The sequence below is a fragment of the Oryctolagus cuniculus genome, chromosome 6 (genome assembly GCF_051225735.1).
Source record: "Oryctolagus cuniculus isolate XC-2025 breed Fujian yellow rabbit chromosome 6, ASM5122573v1, whole genome shotgun sequence".
Taxonomy (NCBI): domain Eukaryota; kingdom Metazoa; phylum Chordata; class Mammalia; order Lagomorpha; family Leporidae; genus Oryctolagus; species Oryctolagus cuniculus.
Genome location: NC_142872.1, coordinates 560,045 through 580,041, shown reverse-complemented (window position 1 = coordinate 580,041; position 19,997 = coordinate 560,045). Strand labels below are relative to the sequence as shown.

The window sequence follows — 19,997 nt, the reverse complement described above, 5'->3', positions numbered from 1 at the left end:
AGGTCTCGTTTGTGGGTTTGGGATCCGTTACGGTGTAAACGCACGTGTGCTTCCGTGTGTTCTGGGGTCTGCGGGACACGGCGACTGCCCCTCTCCGTCTCGCCTGCCTGCATCCCCACTGCTCCTGCCCTGGTTTAACGCCGCCTCTCCTGAAAATACACGGAGTCCCATAAAATCTTAAGCCTTGCGTGCGAGCCTTCTGGTTCTGTGGACACCGCCTGCGGCCGCTCAGAAGATGCGCGAATCCCCGCGTTTAAGAAGAGAAACGCGGGATATGGAATAGGACCGGGGTCGGCCCTGGCAGACTGCGCCAGTGGGCCCCCTGCAGGCGCCAGGCGCTGCGGGGGGAGCGAGGCGGAGGGGGGGACGGGGGGGACACGCGTGGGACTGGCTCCTGCTGGACTCTGGAGCCCGCGTTTCGCGCAGCTCGCCTCACGGTCCGTCCGTGCCGCGAATCTGGACGTCCGCAGCCTCTCTGCGTTGCTGAGGAGCACGCTTGGCGGCAGCAGCCTCTTCTGCGCTCGACGCAGCGGGAGGACCGGGTGCCCGCCAGGCCGCGCCGCGCCGCCTGGCTCGGTCCTCCTCGCCCCCGCCGCCCTGCCTGCGGGCCCGGTCCTCCGCGGCTCCGCCGCCCTCTCCCCCAACCCCGTCCTCTCCTCTCCCCCACTCCGTCCTCCCGGTCTCCCCCGTCCCCCCCACTTCGTCCTCCCCAGCCGCCTCCTCCCGGGCTTCGCGCTCCTGGCACGCAAAGCTCCACGGCCGGCCCGGGCCGCCGCCGCTGCCCTCCAGTTCCAAGCCCCGAGATGCTAGCCTTCTTCGGGGTCACTTATTTGCTACTGCTGGCGTCATTTGTTGAAAGGCGTGCTGGCCGAGCTGGGAGGGCGCCAGGCCCCAGGGCCGGGGCCGCGGCTATCCTGGGACCGCCAAGGAAGCGCGCACTCGAACCCCTCAGTGGCTTCCCGGGGGCGGCCGCCATCTGCTCTCGCTCTCCAAGCGCCTCTCCTCTTTCCCTCCATTTCGTTTCCCGCTCCTTTCCTCCAGTTCACCTGCAGTGTCCCGCCTGCCGTGGTCCTGACCCCAAGCTCAGGGCTGGCTCTGCACACCCCGGGTGCCCCCCTGCCCATTTCTCAACCCTCCGGGTCAGTGCCACCCCAGATGCCAGAGTCCCATAGAAAATGGTGTCGTATTTAGTATGTGTGTTACCCACACCCGCCAAATACATTTCCTAAGGGCTTTTCTGCTTTAATTTAGAAAAGTATCATTGAGGCCGGCGCTGTGGCTCACTTGACTAATCCTCCACCGGCGGCGCCAGCACCCTGGGTTCTAGCCCCGTCGGGGCGCCGGATTCTGTCCCGGTTGCTCCTCTTCCAGGCCAGCTCTCTGCTGTGGCCCGGGAGTGCAGTGGAGGATGGCCCAAGTGCTTGGGCCCTGCACCCCTCATGGGAGACTGGGTTGGGGCAGCGGGGTGGAGGCACCTGGCTCCTGGCTTCGGATCAGCGCAGTACCGGCTGTGGTGACCATTAAGGGAGTGAACCAATGGAAGGAAGATCTTTCTCTCTGTCTCTCTCTCACTGTCTATAACTCTGCCTGTCAAATAAAAAAAAGAAAGAAAGGATCATTAAAAGGATGCTTTGGGTTTTTTTTCCTGATACATTCATTTATGGGATGCCATTTGCTGTCTTCATACAAGCATGCATTGTGTAATGTAACACCTCTGTCTCAAGCATTTATCATCTATGGCAAAAACATTCAAAATGCTTTCTTCTAGCTTTTCTTTTTTAAGATTTTTATTTATTTATTTAAGAGGCAGCATTACAGACAGTGAGAGGGAAAGACAGAGAGAAAGGTCTTCCGTCTGCTGATTCACTCCCCAAATGGCCACAAAGGCCAGAGTGCGCCAATCTGAAGCCAGGAGCCAGGAGCTTCTTCTGGGTCTTCCATGTGCCCCCACAGGGGCACAAGGGCTTGAGCCATCTTCTACTGCCCTCCCAGGCCACAGCAGAGAGCTGGATTGGAAGAGGAGCAGCCGGAACTAGAACCGGCACCCATATGGGATGCCCACACCACAGGCGAATTAACCTACTGCACCACAGCATCGGCCCCATTTTTTTGGTTGTTTTTTGTTTTTTTTTTTGTTGTTGTTTGTTTGTTTGTTTGTTTGTTTTGACAGACAGAGTGGATAGTGAGAGAGAGAGAGAGAGAAAGGTCTTCCTTTTTGCCGTTGGTTCACCCTCCAATGGCTGCCACGGCTGGCGTGCTGCGGCCGGCGCACCGCGCTGATCCGAAGGCAGGAGCCAGGTGCTTCTCCTGGTCTCCCATGCAGGTGCAGGGCCCAAGGACTTGGGCCATCCTCCACTGCACTCCCAGACCACAGCAGAGAGCTGGCCTGGAAGAGGGGCACCCGGGACAGAATCCGGCGCCCTGACTGGGACTAGAACCCGGAGTGCCGGCGCTGCTAGGTGGAGGATTAGCCTATTGAGCCGCGGTGCCAGCCTTTTTTTTTTTTTTTTTTTTAATGTGGAGGTCCATGTCGTGGTACAGTGGGTTAAGCTACTGCTTGGGATACCTGCATCCCACATCAAAATGCTTCTTGAAGTCCTGGCTACATTTTTTTAAATATCAATATCTTTTAAGATTTATTATTGGGCCGGCTCTGTGATGCAGTAGGTTAATCCCCTGCTTGCAATGCCGGCATCCTCTGCTGCCTTCACAGACCCATTAGCAGAGAGCTGAATTGGAAGTGGAACAGCCGAGTCTTGAACCGGCATCCATATGGAATGCTGGCATCCCAGGCCACAGTACTTAACCCGACAGGCCACAGAGCTGGCCCCACTAGCCACTTTGCTTCAGATCCAGCTTCTTGTGCACCCTGGGAGCATCAGATAACTGTCCAAATACTTAGACTGCTGCCACCCACTGGGACAGTAGGATGAAGCTCCTGGCTCCTGGCTCCTGGCTCTGGCCTGGCCCAGACCAGCTGCTGCAGCCATTTGGGGAGTGAATCTGTATGTGTCTCTCTTCCTCTTCTCTCTGACACTGTGCCTTTCAAATACTCTTTTCTTTAATTGTTTTAAATGCAGTGTATTAAGGTCAACCTACTGTGCAATCAAATTCCAGAACTTGCTCCCTTGACTGCAGTTTAGTGCCTGCTCATCAGCCTTCCTCCCGTGTACTGTATGCCATGTCTCCATTATAGTACCTTATAAACTGTTAGGCAGGTAGTGTCACACTGTTGTTTGAGCAATAATGACAAGAAAACATGGAGCCTGTGACATTCAGTGCAGACTGTTTTTACTGTCTTTGTCCTGTGGCTGGTTGAGTCTGGGTGTAGAACGCGTGTATGTGGAGAACCAGCTGTACTGCAGGCTGGGTGTCTCAGATGTCGCCAGCACCTCACGCAGTCTGGAGGCTGGAGTCTGACAAGACAGTGTTGGCACTGTTGGTTTCCCAGTTTGCAAACACTGTGCTTCTCACTGTGCTCTTACGTGACAGAAAAGCAAGCTCTCTGGGTCTCAGAGGGGCTAGGGCCCCACCTTAAGGACAGAACTACCCCCAAAATCCCCACCTCCTGACAGCATCACATGGGGGATTAGGGTGTTCAATGCTAGTTAAGGGGGTACATACGTTCAGCTGGTAGCAACAGCCATGGGGATTTACATCCAAACAACACTGAGCAGCCACTCTGGTGGGCAGAACAGTTCCTAAATCCTTTTTTTTATTATTAAGATGTATTTTAATTATTTTAAAATCAGAGTTACAAATAGCCGCAACAGCAAGGGCCAGGCCAGGCAAAGCCAGGCGCAAGAGCTTCATTTGGGTCTCCCACATTGGTGCAGGGGCCCAAACACACTATCAGGGAACTGGATCAGAAGTGGAGCAGCCAGGACTCTAACTAGCACCCATATGGGATGCCCATGTCACAGGAGGCGGCTCCACTCACCACGCCACAATGCCAGCCCCCAGCTCCTGAATCTTAGCTCCTGCACTAGAAAACAACTCCTTGCCCAAAGTTCTTCGTAGAAATTACCACTGCAAAATTTATTCAAACCTTCCGTCACCACAAGGAGGTGGGGAAGCCTCTGCAGGCCCCTGGCAGGAAGCGAGACCAAGACAGGTGGGCCTTGACCCTTGTTCACACACTGTAGGGAAGACATCCATCAGGGATCTGGGGCGGGGGGTGAGGGAGAGGGTAGAGCAAGACTGAGCTCTCCAGACACAGTACAGCCAAGTGGGCATTTACAGCCAAGGAGCAGGGTGGGGGTCTTCACGTCTGTCTCTATTCAAAGAACAGAAAATCAAGCTGAAACTTAACCCCACTGTTTGATACCAAGGGATGGGACCCTCGAGAGGGACAGCACTCTGCCCTCAATAACGAATGTCAATTCCTGGATCAATGGAGTATGGGCTAATGAGCTATCCTGGGAGTGTGTCAGCTCTAAACACTGGTTTGCGGGGTCTGTCTTGCGCTCTCCTTCTTGCCATGTGGTGCCCTGAGCTGCCTTGGGACTCTACCAGCAAGAAGCCATCGCTGCATGTGGCCCCTCAGCGTCGGGCCAGAACCATGAGTCAGAATAAAGCTCCCCATAACTTCTCCAATGGAATCTGTGGGTGAACCCTAAGAGGAAGGAGCCTCAGGGAGGATGGGGGAGCTGATCAAATGCTGAGGGTGACCGAGTACTGAGGGTGATTGGATGGGGGATCTGCTCAGCTGACTTTGCAGGGTGAACCCTGAAGCAGGATCCTCCAAGGACCTGCACAAATTGCCTTACGTTTGGAGGCCGACTAAACCCAGTGCACGTACCCACAGTGCCTGGTGGGAACCAGGTTGGAATATTGTTTTTAATAAGGCTTCATTTGTACAATGTTGGAGTGACATTTAACCATGGTTTAACAAGTTTTTAAAATATTATTTTATGGGGCCGGCGCTGTGGCATAGTGGGTAAAGTCGCTGCCTGCAGTGCCAGCATCCCATATGGATGCCAGTTTGAGTCCCAGCTGCTCCACTTTCGATCCAGCTCTCTGCTATGGCCTGGGAAAGCAGTAGAAGATGGCCCAAGACCTTGGGCCCCTGCACCTGCATGGGAGACCCGGAGGAAGCTCCTCACTCCTGGTTTCAGATGGGCACAGCTCCGGCCATTGCAGTCAATTGGGGAGTGAACCAGTGGATGGAAGACCTCTCTCTCTCTCTCTCTGCCTCTCCTTCTCTCTCTGTGTGTAACTCTGACTTTCAAGTAAATAAATAAATCTTTAAAAAATTATTTTATTCAAAAGGCAGAGTTACTACGAGACCTTGCATCCACTGGTTCACTCTTCAAATGGCCTCAGCAGTGAAGCTATCCAAAGCCAGGGGCCAAGAGTTTCATCCTGGTCTCCCACGTGGGTGCAGGGACCCAAGCACTTGGGCCATCTCCACTGCTTTCCCAGGCCATAGCAGAGAGCTGGATCGGAAGTGGAGCAGCCGGAATTCGAATCGGACCTATATGGAATGCCAGCGCTGCAGGCCAAGGCTTAACCTACCGTGCCACAGTGCCAGCCCCCTGGATTAAGTATTCAGCGGTCGCCACTCTGGAAATATTTGTGAACGCAACCACATCTTTTTAAAGGAAACAGAGAAAGCATTCGTGCTGACTCCATCTGGGGAGCCCCGGGGACCAGCGTTCACGCCGCATGGCCGCCTGAGGACAGACCTTGTGCATGAGCTGCCCGCCCCGAGTCCTGCTCCGGACACGCAGAGGTGCGGGGCGCACAGCTCGGTCAGGGTTTCAAAGAGCCAGAGAAAGGCTGTGATGGCGGGGAGCGCTCAGTCCAGGCAGCCCCTGCTGCTGCTGGCGGGGCTGGCCGGGAAAAGGGAAGACAGACAGGGCGCAAGCCATAACAGCCTGTGCGCGCCGGGCGCCCGCTCGGCCACTCGGCTCGCAGCAGCCGTCCCCGGGGTCCCCGTCTTCACTCTGCGGGTGAGGGTGGGGACACGGGCGTTGCCCGCCCGGATCAGGGCTCCAGCTGCCGGGTTCCCAAAAAGCTCCGCAGGTGATGCAGAGGCGAGACTCGGGGTTGCTGTGATGACGCAACAGTGACGACGCTGGGGTCTCGGAGCCTCCTCAGCGCGGACGCCCACTGGAAGCCCGCCCCGTCTCCCCCTGCAGCACCACTGCCCGCGCTTCCTCACAGGCAGTGTGGACGCACTCGGGACGCTGCAGGAACGTGGGGCGGCTGCAGAGGGAGAACCCGTGCGGAAAAAACGGCTCCGCCCTGCTGCCGGCGTCGGGGAGGCCGGCCGCAGCACGACCCGCGCTTCCTCGGCGGCCGCGTCCATCCGCGCCGGGCAGCGAGTCTTCGGCGGCCGGGAACAAAGGGTCGAAACAAAGGCGAGCCCGCCCTGGCCGCTCCCCCGAGCGGCACCGACGCGCCTCTGGATTGGCCGGGCTGTGGCCCAATGGCAAAGAAGAGCTGGCATCTCCTATTTACATAGGAGACGAGCCTCCCAATCAGACGCTGGCGATCCGGAGCCTTCATTTGACTAGATAGACGGCAAATAGGCCCGCCCGCGCCGCAGTGCCCTGCGTGTCCGTGCCGCCGCTGCGCCGCCATGCCCGAGCCCTCCCGCTCGGCCCCCGCGCCCAAGAAGGGCTCCAAGAAGGCGGTGACCAAGGCGCAGAAGAAAGACGGCCGCAAGCGCAGGCGCGGCCGCAAGGAGAGCTACTCCATCTACGTGTACAAGGTGCTCAAGCAGGTGCACCCCGACACCGGCATCTCGTCCAAGGCCATGGGCATCATGAACTCGTTCGTCAACGACATCTTCGAGCGCATCGCCAGCGAGGCGTCGCGCCTGGCGCACTACAACAAGCGCTCGACCATCACGTCGCGCGAGGTGCAGACGGCCGTGCGTCTGCTGCTGCCCGGCGAGCTGGCCAAGCACGCCGTGTCCGAGGGCACCAAGGCCGTCACCAAGTACACCAGCTCCAAGTGACGCGCGCAGCGCGCACCCAAAGGCTCTTTTCAGAGCCACCCACACGGTCGAGAAAGGGTTTCGAACACGGCTTGGGCGTGGGTTGTCTGGCCTCGTGTAGCTCCCCGCGCTCCATTAGCTGCCCGGTTTCTTGGCTTGGGTCTTGAGTGCGTGCGTGCGGTGTGGTGCGGGAGCGTGCACCTGCTCCACAGCAGGCGGAGACGGCCGGCTCGGTCACGTCCTCGGCCCCGCCCAGGGCTGTCGGCCCCGAATGCCCATGGGGAGCCGTAGGTGAGGGCGCGGGCGTGTCCTGGGTGCTGTGGTAGAGCCGGAGCCTGCGAACGCGGGGGCAGCAGGACTGAAGCCGGCGGGGGTCGGAGCCGGGCGGCCTGCACCGCCGAGGCGGGGTTCCGGGTCGCCGTGAGAGGCCCCTCTGCCACGGGAGCGACCGCGTTGGCTTTGGAAGCGCCCCCGCCTTCCCCGGATGCGCAGTGCGTACGTGCAGAGTGCCGTTTTGGTGCGGGTGCCCTAGCTCTGGATATCGCTGTGAGCTCTGGGTCCCGGGTCACTGCCCAGAGCCGGTGAGGATCGGGAGAGGCCTGGCGGCACGGAGCGCCACCGCCTCCCGCAAAGAATTAAACTCAGCGCAACAGTCTCAGCCCTGAATCCTCCGCTCGCCGGGAGGCGGGCGGGGGCACGGGGGCCGCGATTCGAGGCGAGCGCCAGTTGTCCCCGCGCGCGCCCCCCACGGACGTGGCGAGCGCTCGGGTCTGGCGCCGGCGTCTGCGGCGCTGCAGTCACCGGGTCAGAAGGCTCGGAGCGGACGGCTCCGGGCGTGGACGCCGCTCCCCTCCCGCGTCCGGGGCTTGAGCGGAGTCTCTGCCACCCACGCCCCGGCTGCTGTGGGCGTTTGCCGAGGGAACCGTGGATGGAGGGTCCTCCTGCCTGTCAGAAACATTTGTATAATATGAAAAATCGTCGCACCTGTCATCTGAAGGTAATTCCTGGAATTTTGAGTTTGATCCCATAAGCAGTTACTAACCCGCATGAGCAAATTCTTAACTGAGCTATTGCAGGAGACGAGTCTGCTCTCTGAGCGCGTTTCCATCCAGTCTGCCTGTGTTTCACAACACATACATGTACTACATAATTCATTACATACGTACGTATGCACACACATGGTTTATTAGTGTAGCTTCATAATACACACGCACATGATTGTTAGTGTTCTATTACAAACATCATTCATCACATATGTACATAGGCACACACATGGTTTACTAGTGTTGCTTCATAATACACATGATTATTAGTGTTCTGTTACATACATGCATTACATGCATGTTAATGTTCTGTTTCACACATACAGGCATTGCTCATTAGTAAATATGCATCACATATATACATGCATGACTTATTAGTGTTCTGTTTCACATACATGACATGCATACATTACATTTATATACACATACATACATAGTTTATTAGTGTTCTGTTTCACAGACACATTACATACATGCATTTGTTTATTAGTGTTCTGGTACATACATGTATACATGGTTTATTAGTGTTCTGTTAAAACATGGCTTATTAGTGTTCTGTCTCACACATATGTACCATACATACATATCTATATGCATTACATATGTACACACATGGTTTGTTCTTTTACACACACATACATACCGTACAAACATACCTACCTACCCTACACACATAAGTACATACCTTCATGGTTAGTGTTCTGTTTCACACATTCCTACAGCATGCATGGTTTATTAGAGTACTCTGTTACATACGACATGGTTTATTACTGCTCTGTTGTAGTTGAACTGTTCTATTACCCTTCCCTAAAAAACAACAACAAAAAATGCCCGTTGCAATTTCAACAAACTCCCAGGTGAGCAGTCTCATGTCTCAGAGACCATGCGGAGGGCACATGCTCACATACTTGTGTCAAAGATGGCCTCGGATCCTTGGGTGAGGCTGACTCAGTGACAGGGACCACCATGCCTGTGACTGCTCCATCCCTCCCTCTCCCCCTTTTTCTCTCTTTTCTTCTCTCCACCTCCCTTATTTGAAAGAGCTACAGAGAGAGGGAGAAAGAGAGATCTTCCATCTGCTGGTTCACTCCCCCAAATGGCCACAACGACCTGGGGCTAGGCCGGGCTGAAATCAGGAGCCAGGAGCTTCTTCCAAGTCTCCCACATGGATGCCGGAGCCCAAGGACTTGGGTCACCTTCTACTGCTTTCCCAGGCCATTAGCAGAGAGCTGGATGGGAAGAGGAGCAGCGGGACTAGAACCCATGCGCATGCAGGATGCGGGCATCTGCCTCCAGCCGGATTCCTGTCCTTACGCACGCACAGGCATGCGTGGTCTGTGTGTCCACAGAGCTTACCGCATGCAGCATCACTTCCGTTCCGGAGGTTTGCTCTAAAAAAACATGGAAATAAACTCGCGGGGTGGACACGTTGCCATCTCACCCAGTTCTCTGTCTTCTTAGCTCTAACCATGACCCGCCCTCAGAAGCAGGCACCGCCAGAATGCGGGGCTTGTCCCCACGCTGACGGAATCCGGGCCTCTCCCAGGCCCGCAGAGGGGGCTGGGCGCCCTGCCTCCCACCACAGCTCCACGTCCTCCCTTGGGCCGGCTCTCAGGTCCGCGCTGGAGATCTGCGTGCGGAGTGCGGTGCGGGTCAGCGATGACCGGGCGCGTCGCGTGTCCAGGCTGACTCCACGAGAACGCGTTTTGTGGGTGACGCGAGCATCGAACCTCCTGTGTTCTCCCCTACGCAGGTTTGGGGAGACAGCGGGGGTTGCGGCTGCTCCACCCCCGGGAACAGAGCAGGGATCCTGGTCCTGAGCTGCGGTCAGGCAGGTGGAGACCACGCGCACGCGCAGAACGCCGTTGTCCAGTCGCCCTGTGGCCGCGGTGACCGGCAGTTCGGCGGGGGCGTCCGCGGAGGCCCGGGGCGCGGGCTCTGGCCTGGGAGCCCCAGCTGAGGCTTTGCGGGCAGGGGTCCGCCAGGCATCCAGCAGCAGGCCTCCCCCACCCGAGACCGCAAACCGAGGCGGCCCTGACCCTGCGCCGCAGCCCGTGGAAGGGGCGTGGGCGCGGCGCCGCGGTCCAGCAGAGAACAACCGGGCAGACCCGGACCCCACGTCCCGGGGGCGGCGGGGGGCTAGGGAGCGGAGTGATTCCCCTGGGAGAGGTCGTGCAGCCTAGGGCACTGTGCGGTTCTTAGCGCGTGCGCGCCTTTGCCCTTCAGGCGTCGTTAGCTTGCCCGGGACCTAACTGGATATAGACATGCAGAGACGTCTCAGCAGTCACCAGACTCGCTACGCGCACACGCACACACGCACGCATCCGTGCGTACACAGGGACACGAACAAGCAGACACACACACTGTGGCATCCTGGAACCGGGAGACTACTGCCTGGCAGGGAGCGTGGACGTCAGGCTGGGCGCCCGCTGGCTGGACAGGAGCGCGTGGCACGGAGCGCTGGCGAGGAGCTTCCGGCTGAAGCGCTTGCATTCGGTCACGACACCGCCGCCAGGCGGCGCGCCCTGGGTGCGCGCCGGCGCCTCACCCCGGGGACACCCTGGGCTGCGCCCTTCGCCAGCTCGGCACCCGGACCCGTGGCCTGTACCCCAAACCCGCCCAAGCCAGCCTCGCGGTGCTGAGCCCCTTCCCCCATGACCTCGACCAGGTGACACGCTCCTTTATCGAGCTCGGAGGTGGCTCTGAAAAGAGCCTTTGGGTGCGCGCTGCGCGCGTCACTTGGAGCTGGTGTACTTGGTGACGGCCTTGGTGCCCTCGGACACGGCGTGCTTGGCCAGCTCGCCGGGCAGCAGCAGACGCACGGCCGTCTGCACCTCGCGCGACGTGATGGTCGAGCGCTTGTTGTAGTGCGCCAGGCGCGACGCCTCGCTGGCGATGCGCTCGAAGATGTCGTTGACGAACGAGTTCATGATGCCCATGGCCTTGGACGAGATGCCGGTGTCGGGGTGCACCTGCTTGAGCACCTTGTACACGTAGATGGAGTAGCTCTCCTTGCGGCCGCGCCTGCGCTTGCGGCCGTCTTTCTTCTGCGCCTTGGTCACCGCCTTCTTGGAGCCCTTCTTGGGCGCAGGCGCGGACTTGGACGGGTCAGGCATGGTCGCGAGCCGCCCGGTCGTGGGAAAAAAACGAGCCCCCAGCGATTGTATTTGTACACCTTATATTCAAATGAAGGTTCGGGGCGTGCTCGCTTCTGATTGGACGACGTGGTCCGTGACGCCATCGCTGGGCAGGCGTATGCAAATTAGGAGATTCTGGGTTCCCTTTCTGATTGGCTGTCACTGCTATCCAATCGAACGCCGCCGCCTAGCCGACCGCGGGATCATATATAAGGGCTCGCTGGGGGCCGCGCGCGCGTTCTTTTCGGCCTGCGGTTGTGGTTGCTGGGTCTTGCTGGTTGTGCAGGCGGGGATGTCCGGCCGCGGTAAGCAGGGCGGCAAGGCGCGCGCCAAGGCCAAGTCGCGCTCGTCGCGCGCTGGGCTGCAGTTCCCCGTGGGCCGCGTGCACCGGCTGCTGCGCAAGGGCAACTACTCGGAGCGCGTGGGCGCCGGCGCGCCCGTGTACCTGGCGGCCGTGCTCGAATACCTGACGGCCGAGATCCTGGAGCTGGCGGGCAACGCGGCGCGCGACAACAAGAAGACGCGCATCATCCCGCGCCACCTGCAGCTGGCCATCCGCAACGACGAGGAGCTCAACAAGCTGCTGGGCCGCGTCACCATCGCGCAGGGCGGCGTGCTGCCCAACATCCAGGCCGTGCTGCTGCCCAAGAAGACCGAGAGCCACCACAAGGCCAAGGGCAAGTGAGGCCGCCGTCCCCGGGCCCTGCGACGGACACCAAAGGCTCTTTTCAGAGCCACCCACTGTTTCGGGAAAAGAGCGGCGCTGAGCGCGGGGCGTGCGCTCCCCGCAGGCCACCGCGCCCTGCCGTTAAGGTCCACGCCTGCTAGGGGCCAGCCTCCGGGGACTGCTTCGACGTTCAGACCTGAAATCCGGCCTGACTGCTGCGGGGGGGGGGGGGGGGGGGGGGCTTGGACTTGATTGACGGGAGGTGGAGGAATCTGCAATGCTGTACGCGTTTGAGATGCTTACATGTCGGTCTTCGGGTCTGTATTAAAAATGCTGCAGGCCTCACTGAGTTGCCGAATGTTAGGTCCGCTGACTACTCAGGAAGCGTTTGTTTGCTAGAGGCATTTTCCGAGCTTTCCACAAATCACTTTGTCTTAAAAGGGACGAGGCAGGCAATTGTAGATAGGTTAGTTGAGTTTGGGTTGGCGAGACGCGAAGAGGGATGCCATTAATTTTTCAGAAACAACAAAACGACTGGTGCGCTGGTTTTGATAGGGGGTTTGTGTTAATATAAATACAAAATTTTAAGTAGCTTGGGCCAGACAACATGGATGTTCTAGGAAGATGACCATTCATGAAGTGGGCGCTACAGTTGCAGAGCTGCAGGCAAAGCCCACAGGAAGGCTCTGTGTATGGCACCGACTGGGGTAGGGGGGGTGGCAAGACTTAGTCCAGGATAATTCCTTCCTAAACGTGCCTGCTGCAAAGGCGGAGCTCTGTGCGTGTGACTCGTGTTCTGTTACCTGTCCAGTTCTTAATGTTTTGCAGCAGTACGTGCAGGCCGGTAAGAATCCAGGGACATTATATAATACGAATCTATTCTAGTAAAATGGGTCTACCCAAAGCAGGGCTGCACAAGTTACTCACAAGTCTGCTGTGAGAATGCCCTGGTGCTGTGCAGCTGGGCCGGAAGTGATGAGAACCGTGCATGAGGCACACATTTCCCACCGTGTGCCTAGGCGGGCACTGTGAGGACAGGCCAAGAGTGCACTGCTTTAGAGTGTGGCCCTTAAGCTTCTAGTGGGAGGCTTGAATTATGGGTTACATTTGTTTTTAGTATGTGTCTACACTGCTCTTCAACTATGATAGTGGAATGTTAGACTTTTTTTTTTTTTTAAGAATTATTTATTTGAAAGTCAGAGTTACACAGAGTGAGAGAGAGGTCTTCCATTCACTGGTTCACTCCCAGTTGGCCGCAATAGCCAGAGCTGTGCCAATCCGAAGCCAGGAGCCAGGAGCTTCTTTGGGGTCTCCCATGCGGGTGCAGGGGCCCAAGCACTTGGGGCATCTATCTGCTGCTGCTTCCCCAGGCCATAGCTGAGAGCTGGATTGGATGTGGAGCAGCCACAGTGCTGGCCCCTGTTAGAAGTATTTTTAGGGGGGCTGGTATCTCAAGAATTGTCATGAATTTTCAGATTGAAAAGAAAATTACTCAGGGCTGCCCTGTGTTGTAGTAGGTAAAGCTGCTGCCTGCAGCACCGGGATCTCATGGGGGCGCCGCTTGGAGTCCTGGCTGCTGTACATCTGATCCAGCTCTCTGCTGTGGCCTGGGAAAGCAGTAGAAGATGGCCCAAGCCCTTGCACCGTGCACCCGTGTGGGAGATGTGGATTCTCTGTTTCTATCTGTGTGTAACTCTGCCTCTCAAATAAAATCTTTTTTAAAAATACTCAGATTTGTGGCAGGAGGTCCACTCATGGTATTTCTTTTTTCTTTTTTAAAAAATTTATTTACTTGAAAGAGTTACATAAAGAGCAAGAGAGGAAGAGACAGAGGTCTCCCGCCCACTGGTTCACTCCCCAAATGGCTGCAATGGCCAGGGCTGGGCTAGGTCGAAGCCAGGAGGCAGGAACTTCATCCAGGTCTCCCCTGCAGGTGCAGGGGCCGCACACTTGTGTCATTCCACAGTGCTTTCCCAGGCCATAGTAGGGAGCCGGATCGGAAACGGAGCAGTGGGACTCAGACATCCCATTGTCATGGGTGGGGCTGGCGGCTTAAGGCCAGCCCCAGGGTATAACCTGCCCATCACACAGCATCAAGCCACAGGAGCTGTTTAATTTTCAGTTAATAAAAAATAGGTACGAGGATGCAGATGCCCAGGCTCCCTAGGGACAGGTGGGCAGTAGCTTAGTGGACACCAGGTTAGCTCAGATGCAGGAAGTTCAGGTAGACAGCTGTGGTTTGATGTGTGGAGATCCCAGCTTACCAGGCTCGGACATTGCCTGGAACTGCTCCGAGAAAGCTCAGACGCCTTGGGAAGAGACTGCTGTGTGGTCCAGCTATTCCACCTGCAGGGACAGGCCCCAGGGGACAGCCCGGTGTCCAGATGATGGCCGCATGCACCCATTGGTGTCTGCCCATGCAGCCAGGACAATGCTGCCACACAGACGATGCTGGCGGGCGCCACACTCACAGCGACCACCACACGGCGGTGCCCGTCTCTGAGGAAAGCTCAGAATAGGCAGATCCCTGGAAGCCAGATTGGCTGTTGCCGGGAACCGCAGCAGGAGACAGGAGTGGGGGACGCTTCGTGCGTACAGGGTTTCCTTCGGGGTCACTGTTCAGGAACTAGACATGAGCGGCGTTGCACAACAGGCAGTACGGGAAATGCCCCTTCCTTCTGCACTCCAGAGCGGCTGGTGTCATGTGAATTCCACCCCTGTTTTAAAAAATAGGAACCTAACGAATCAACCTGCACCCAATGAGAGAAATCAAGAAAGCAAGCGGGGAGAGCAGGGCCCTGTAAGGTGGACTAGGAGCAGAGCAGGGGTTCTGGTGTTCACGGACAGTGGCGGCCAGGGCCTAAGGATGTTGAGTCCCACGGCGGGGCCCAGCAGCTCGCTCTGGGGTGACCCGGAATTAAAATGCTGTGGAAGCAGCAGAGCCAAGGAGAAAACTGGAAGCCTACTTGCGCTGACCGTCTGCCTGGCGGCCCTGGCGGGGCTCTCAAGGAGGCCTTCCGCCTGCACTGAAGACTCTGGCCCTGCGCACCAATAGCCCCTCGGCCGCGACTGACCAGCCCAGACCCCACCGCTGCTGTGACTGGCTGACCCAGCCCTGACCCCACCTGACTGACTGACCCAGCTGTGACCTCTCCTGACCGACTGACTGACCTGGCCCTGACCCCTCCTGACTGGCTGACCCCCCCATGACCTCTCCTGACTGACTGACCCCCCATGGCCTCTCCTGACTGACTGACCCCCCATGGCCTCTCCTGACTGGCTGACCTGGCCCTGACCCCTCCTGACTGGCTGACCCCCCCATGGCCTCTCCTGACTGACTGACCCCCTCCATGGCCTCTCCTGACTGACTGATCCCCCATGGCCTCTCCTGACTGACTGACCCCCCATGGCCTCTCCTGACTGGCTGACCTGGCCCTGACCCCTCCTGACTGACTGACCCCCCCATGGCCTCTCCTGACTGACTGACCCCCTCCATGGCCTCTCCTGACTGACTGATCCCCCATGGCCTCTCCTGACTGACTGACCCCCCATGGCCTCTCCTGACTGGCTGACCTGGCCCTGACCCCTCCTGACTGACTGACCCCCCATGGCCTCTCCTGACTGACTGACCTGACCCTGACCCCTCCTGACTGGCTGACCCCCCCATGGCCTCTCCTGACTGGCTGACCCCCCCATGGCCTCTCCTGACTGGCTGACCCCCTCCATGGCCTCTCCTGACTGACTGATCCCCCATGGCCTCTCCTGACTGACTGACCTGGCCCTGACCCCTCCTGACTGACTGACCCCCCCCCCCAGCCTCTCCTGACTGACTGACCTGGCCCTGACCCCTCCTGACTGACTGACCCCCCCCCATGGCCTCTCCTGACTGACTGACCTGGCCCTGACCCCTCCTGACTGGCTGACCCCCTCCCCCCAGCCTCTCCTGACTGACTGACCTGGCCCTGACCCCTCCTGACTGGCTGACCCCCTCCCCCCAGCCTCTCCTGACTGACTGACCTGGCCCTGACCCCTCCTGACTGGCTGACCCCCCCCCAGCCTCTCCTGACTGACTGACCTGGCCCTGACCCCTCCTGACTGGCTGACCCCCTCCCCCCAGCCTCTCCTGACTGACTGACCTGGCCCTGACCCCTCCTGACTGGCTGACCCCCTCCCCCCAGCCTCTCCTGACTGACTGACCTGGCCTTGACCCTCCTGACTGACTGACCCACCTCTCCTCCAGGCTGATCCATTCAACCCTCCAGCTGAGCCACATATTTCTTAGAAATCATTTAGTCTGAAAGATATCTGCCACCCCGCTCGTTCACTCACCAGTTGGCGGCGGTGGCCGAAGCCAGGAGCGCAGAGCCTCATCCAGGGCTCCCACGTGCGTGCAGGGGCCTGGGCAGGAAGTGGGGCAGCGGGGACTCGAACCCGCATCTCAGATGGCGGCTTTACCCGCCGCGCCCTCGCCACAACTCCACGCCTCCACGCCTCTCGGCCGAGCCATAGGAACAGGGGAAGGGGCCCCTCAAACTGGCTGTGTTCTGGTATCCCAGAGGCCTGGGAAATTCAACATTGTCACCGTGTAGTGGTGGAATTCGGGGCGCTCACTTCTAGAAGGTTCTGCCTTCCAACCCCTGACAGAAAAGAGGGGAGCCTAGGAGCGGAGACACCCCCCCACCCCCGGCCTGGCCTTCCTGGGCCCGCAATGACCTACGACAGCCAACCTGAGGCAGAGGCCCAGTGCACGTGACCCACGGACCAATCAGAGTGCTGCCCGCCACCCAGCGGCTGGCCAATGAAAACGCGTCAGCCTCTATAAAAGCAGGCGTGCCCCGCGGCTGGGCGCAGGCAGTGGGAGGAACCTAGCGGGCGGCGGGAGCTGAGCACTGGGAGAAAGGCGCGCAGAGAGAGCTATGGCACGCACGAAGCAGACGGCGCGCAAGTCCACCGGCGGGAAGGCGCCGCGCAAGCAGCTGGCCACCAAGGTCGCCCGCAAGAGCGCGCCGGCCACGGGCGGCGTGAAGAAGCCGCACCGCTACCGGCCAGGCACCGTGGCGCTGCGCGAGATCCGGCGCTACCAGAAGTCCACCGAGCTGCTGATCCGCAAGCTGCCATTCCAGCGCCTGGTGCGCGAGATCGCGCAGGACTTCAAGACGGACCTGCGCTTCCAGAGCTCGGCCGTCATGGCGCTGCAGGAGGCGTGCGAGGCCTACCTCGTGGGGCTCTTCGAGGACACCAACCTGTGTGCCATCCACGCCAAGCGCGTCACCATCATGCCCAAGGACATCCAGCTGGCGCGCCGCATCCGTGGGGAGCGTGCCTAAGGCCCACGGGTGCCTGACGTCTCACTGCTGTAACCCAAAGGCTCTTTTCAGAGCCACCTCCCTGGTCGGAAAAAGGGCTATGACAAAAGGCTCATCCTGGGGCTGGAGGCATTCTGGGTGGCTGTGACCTGAAGGCTCTTTCCAGAGCCACCATCCTGGTTGGTAAGAAGGGCTGTGATGAACCAGGTTGCAGTCTCTGGGCAGCCAAGGGTCAGCACAGCCTGGTTTACAGTATGCTTATGTCTGGAAGGCACAGTTGAGACAGGTTCTCCTTGGATCACACCCCAGATGACTACAAAAGCCAGGCAGGATTGGGCCAGGCCCAAATCCAGGAGCCTGCAGCTCCATCTGGGTCTCATTTGGGTAGCAGGGCTGTTAGCGTTAGCCAGGAGGGGCTGGATTGGAAGCAGAGCAGCAGGGAGTGCTGTGTGCCTATGGTGTGGTGTTGCAGCTGTGGGTTTGCGTGGCATCTTGGCCCCTGGCTGTGTTTCACCTGTCTAGGTTAGAAGGCTATTTCAAGGGTCTGTTCTGGCACAGTGGGTTAAGCCACAATTGCAATTCTGGCAGCCTGCAATGGGTGTGCCACTTTACATGCAGGCTGCTCGGCTTCAGACCCTGCTTCCTGCTAATGTGGCTGCCAGGGTGTCACAGGATGGCAGGTGCACGAGCCCCCACCACCTATGTGGGACACTAGACCTGGCTACTGAGGCCATCTGGGAGGTGAGCCAGCTGATGGAAGGTCTCTTGCTCTGTCTTTCAGGATAAATTTTAAAGGCTGGTTACTTCAGAAATCCAGCAAATCTGTGTCTACTCTGCCAACATGAAGTCAACAGCAGGGAGCCCCAACCCTACCAGGTAGGCTGCCAGCTCTGAGTGAGGTCTAGAGGCCAACTTGCTGGGAAACCCTGCAATGCAGTGGTTAATCCTGAACCCAAAATACAGGAGCTGTGGGGGTGACCGGGGTGGGGGGAGGGGTGTAAAGATGTGTTCCCTGGTACAGATTGCTACCATTTGCTCACTAAAAGCCTTATTACATTAGGAGGAACCAGGTAGTGCCTGGAGGGGAACACAGGGATTAGAAGTCATCCGTGCTGTTGGTGCAGGCTCTGCCCAGTGTCTGGCAGCGCAGGAGCCTGTGTCGCACAGAGAAGCAGGTTCATGCATTTCAAAACGGTGAAGGGTGCGCATAAAGTGCTACCAAGAATGCAAGTGATTCAAGTCAGCACGCTTTATGCCCTGTTGACTCAGTTCCACTGCTTTGTTGCACAACTGTTTTAAGCACTGGAAGTCATGCACATCTTTAATTTTAGGGTATTTGCAATTTTATGGGTGACGTATCCATGGAGGGCTACTTAAAAAGCCAGAGACAGCTGTGTTCTGACTTTTAAAGTCACTTCTGACCTTCAATATAAATTTTATTTTCTTTTAACATTCATTTATTTATTTGTTTGTTTGTTTTTAAAGATGTATTTTATTTATTTGAAAGACAGAGTTGCAGAGAGAGGTAGAGACAGTGAGAGAGGTCTTCATCCGATGGTTCACTCCCCAGATGGCCACAACGGCCAGAGCTACGCCAATCCGAAGCCAGCAGCCAGGAGCTTCTTGCAGGCCTCCCACGCGGGTACAGGGGCCCAAGGACCTGGGCCATCCTCCACTGCCCTCCCAGGCCATAGCAGAGAGCCGGATCGGAAGTGGAGCAGCCAGGACTAGAACCGGCGCCCACATGGGATGCTGCCACTTCAGGCCAAGGCGTTAACCTGCTGTGCCACAGCACCAGGCCCCATTGATTTATTTATTTGAGAGGCAGAATTGGAGACAGATCTTCCAGCTGGTTTACTTCACAAGTGAGCTGAGCCAGACTGAGTCCAGGAATTACCTCTAGGTCTCAACTCGGGTGCAGGGGCCCAAGGACTTGGGCCATCTTCTGCTGCTCTCTCAGACCATAGCAGAGAGCTGGGTCAGAAGTGGAGCAGCTGGGACACAAACCAGAGGGGATGCTGGCATTGCAGGTGGCGGCTTTATCCACTACATCACAGTGCCAGCCCCTGAAGTCCTTTTTAAATTTAGGGCGACACTGTCCCTCTCCTGTGCTTCAGTTGTTCTGGCAAGGTTTTGCCTAGGGTTGGAGAGCTAAACCACAGCCTTGCAGATGGCTTTGAGGAGGGAGAGGGTAGTTCACTGCATCCAGAGGAACTGGATGTGGTTACTGTATTCTTGGCAGGATGTGATAATCATGGTGCAGCTTGAGCTTTGTGCAAGAACCAAGCCACCTGAGGGGTGGGCCCCTGTCCGTCCTCTGCATCAAGTACATGGTCTGGCCTTAGAACTCATGTTCCACCTAATGTGTGCGAGTGTTCACTGTTGAATGGAAGGCCCTGTTGCAAATGGATGAGGGGAGATGCAGATGGGGAACCAGGCAACCTGGGGCAGTTTGTATGTGAGGACTGCTTTGGTGACAAGCTGAGGTTGGGAGTTTCGGGTTGAAGGAGACAGAACAAAAAGAACTAGAGACACAGGAAGAAAGTGACAGACACCTGTGGATGGTGGGAAATGGGTCATCAGGGGAGCTTTCCCAACATGCTTGTGTTACTTAGACACCCTGGGCTCTTTGTGCAAGGCTGTGCTCACTGGAGCAGAGAGAACTGGGCCAGCATTGGCCTTGGGAAGTCAAGCACAGCTTCTGGTGCATTTGCAGACAACACGGCTGGTCCACCAGGGAACCACAACATGGGCCCAACCCTGCAGAGTGGCATGCTGAGAGCTGGACAGGGCTCCTACCAGCAGGGCCATGTTCTCCAGGCACCTGTGGCACATGCCACGAGGTCACTCCCACAGTGCCTTGCTCCTATGGCCCAACGCCACCGCCCGCACCTGTGA

The 19,997-nt window shown here is 57.8% G+C and overlaps 5 protein-coding genes across 6 annotated transcripts in view; 4 read left to right on the top strand and 1 right to left on the bottom strand.

Moving 5' to 3' along the window:
• The window catches only part of TRIM17 (tripartite motif containing 17), a 46,104-nt gene that overhangs the window by 8,399 nt on the left and 17,708 nt on the right, over positions 1–19,997 (top strand). Inside the window, exon 2 of one of the 2 annotated variants that reach the window (XM_070075941.2) lies at positions 17,881–17,975. The exons of the other annotated variant lie outside the window; for it this stretch is intronic. The gene's annotated coding sequence lies outside the window, so the exon portion shown is untranslated. The remainder of the gene's footprint in view (positions 1–17,880; positions 17,976–19,997) is intronic. 2 annotated transcript variants of the gene reach the window in all.
• LOC108176081 (H2B.U histone 2) lies at positions 6,473–7,113 on the top strand. The gene has a single exon (XM_017339880.4). The coding sequence runs from the start codon at positions 6,587–6,589 to the stop codon at positions 6,965–6,967; it is 381 nt and encodes a 126-aa protein (XP_017195369.2). The 5' UTR covers positions 6,473–6,586; the 3' UTR covers positions 6,968–7,113.
• LOC127490211 (histone H2B type 3-B) lies at positions 8,463–11,351 on the bottom strand. The gene has a single exon (XM_089334693.1). The coding sequence runs from the start codon at positions 11,103–11,105 to the stop codon at positions 10,725–10,727; it is 381 nt and encodes a 126-aa protein (XP_089190819.1). The 5' UTR covers positions 11,106–11,351; the 3' UTR covers positions 8,463–10,724.
• Positions 11,346–12,138, top strand: H2AC25 (H2A clustered histone 25). The gene has a single exon (XM_051842393.3). The coding sequence runs from the start codon at positions 11,419–11,421 to the stop codon at positions 11,809–11,811; it is 393 nt and encodes a 130-aa protein (XP_051698353.1). The 5' UTR covers positions 11,346–11,418; the 3' UTR covers positions 11,812–12,138.
• H3-4 (H3.4 histone, cluster member) lies at positions 16,642–17,205 on the top strand. Its single transcript, XM_008252532.5, has one exon. It carries the CDS (start codon positions 16,710–16,712, stop codon positions 17,118–17,120), a length of 411 nt encoding a protein of 136 aa, XP_008250754.1. The 5' UTR covers positions 16,642–16,709; the 3' UTR covers positions 17,121–17,205.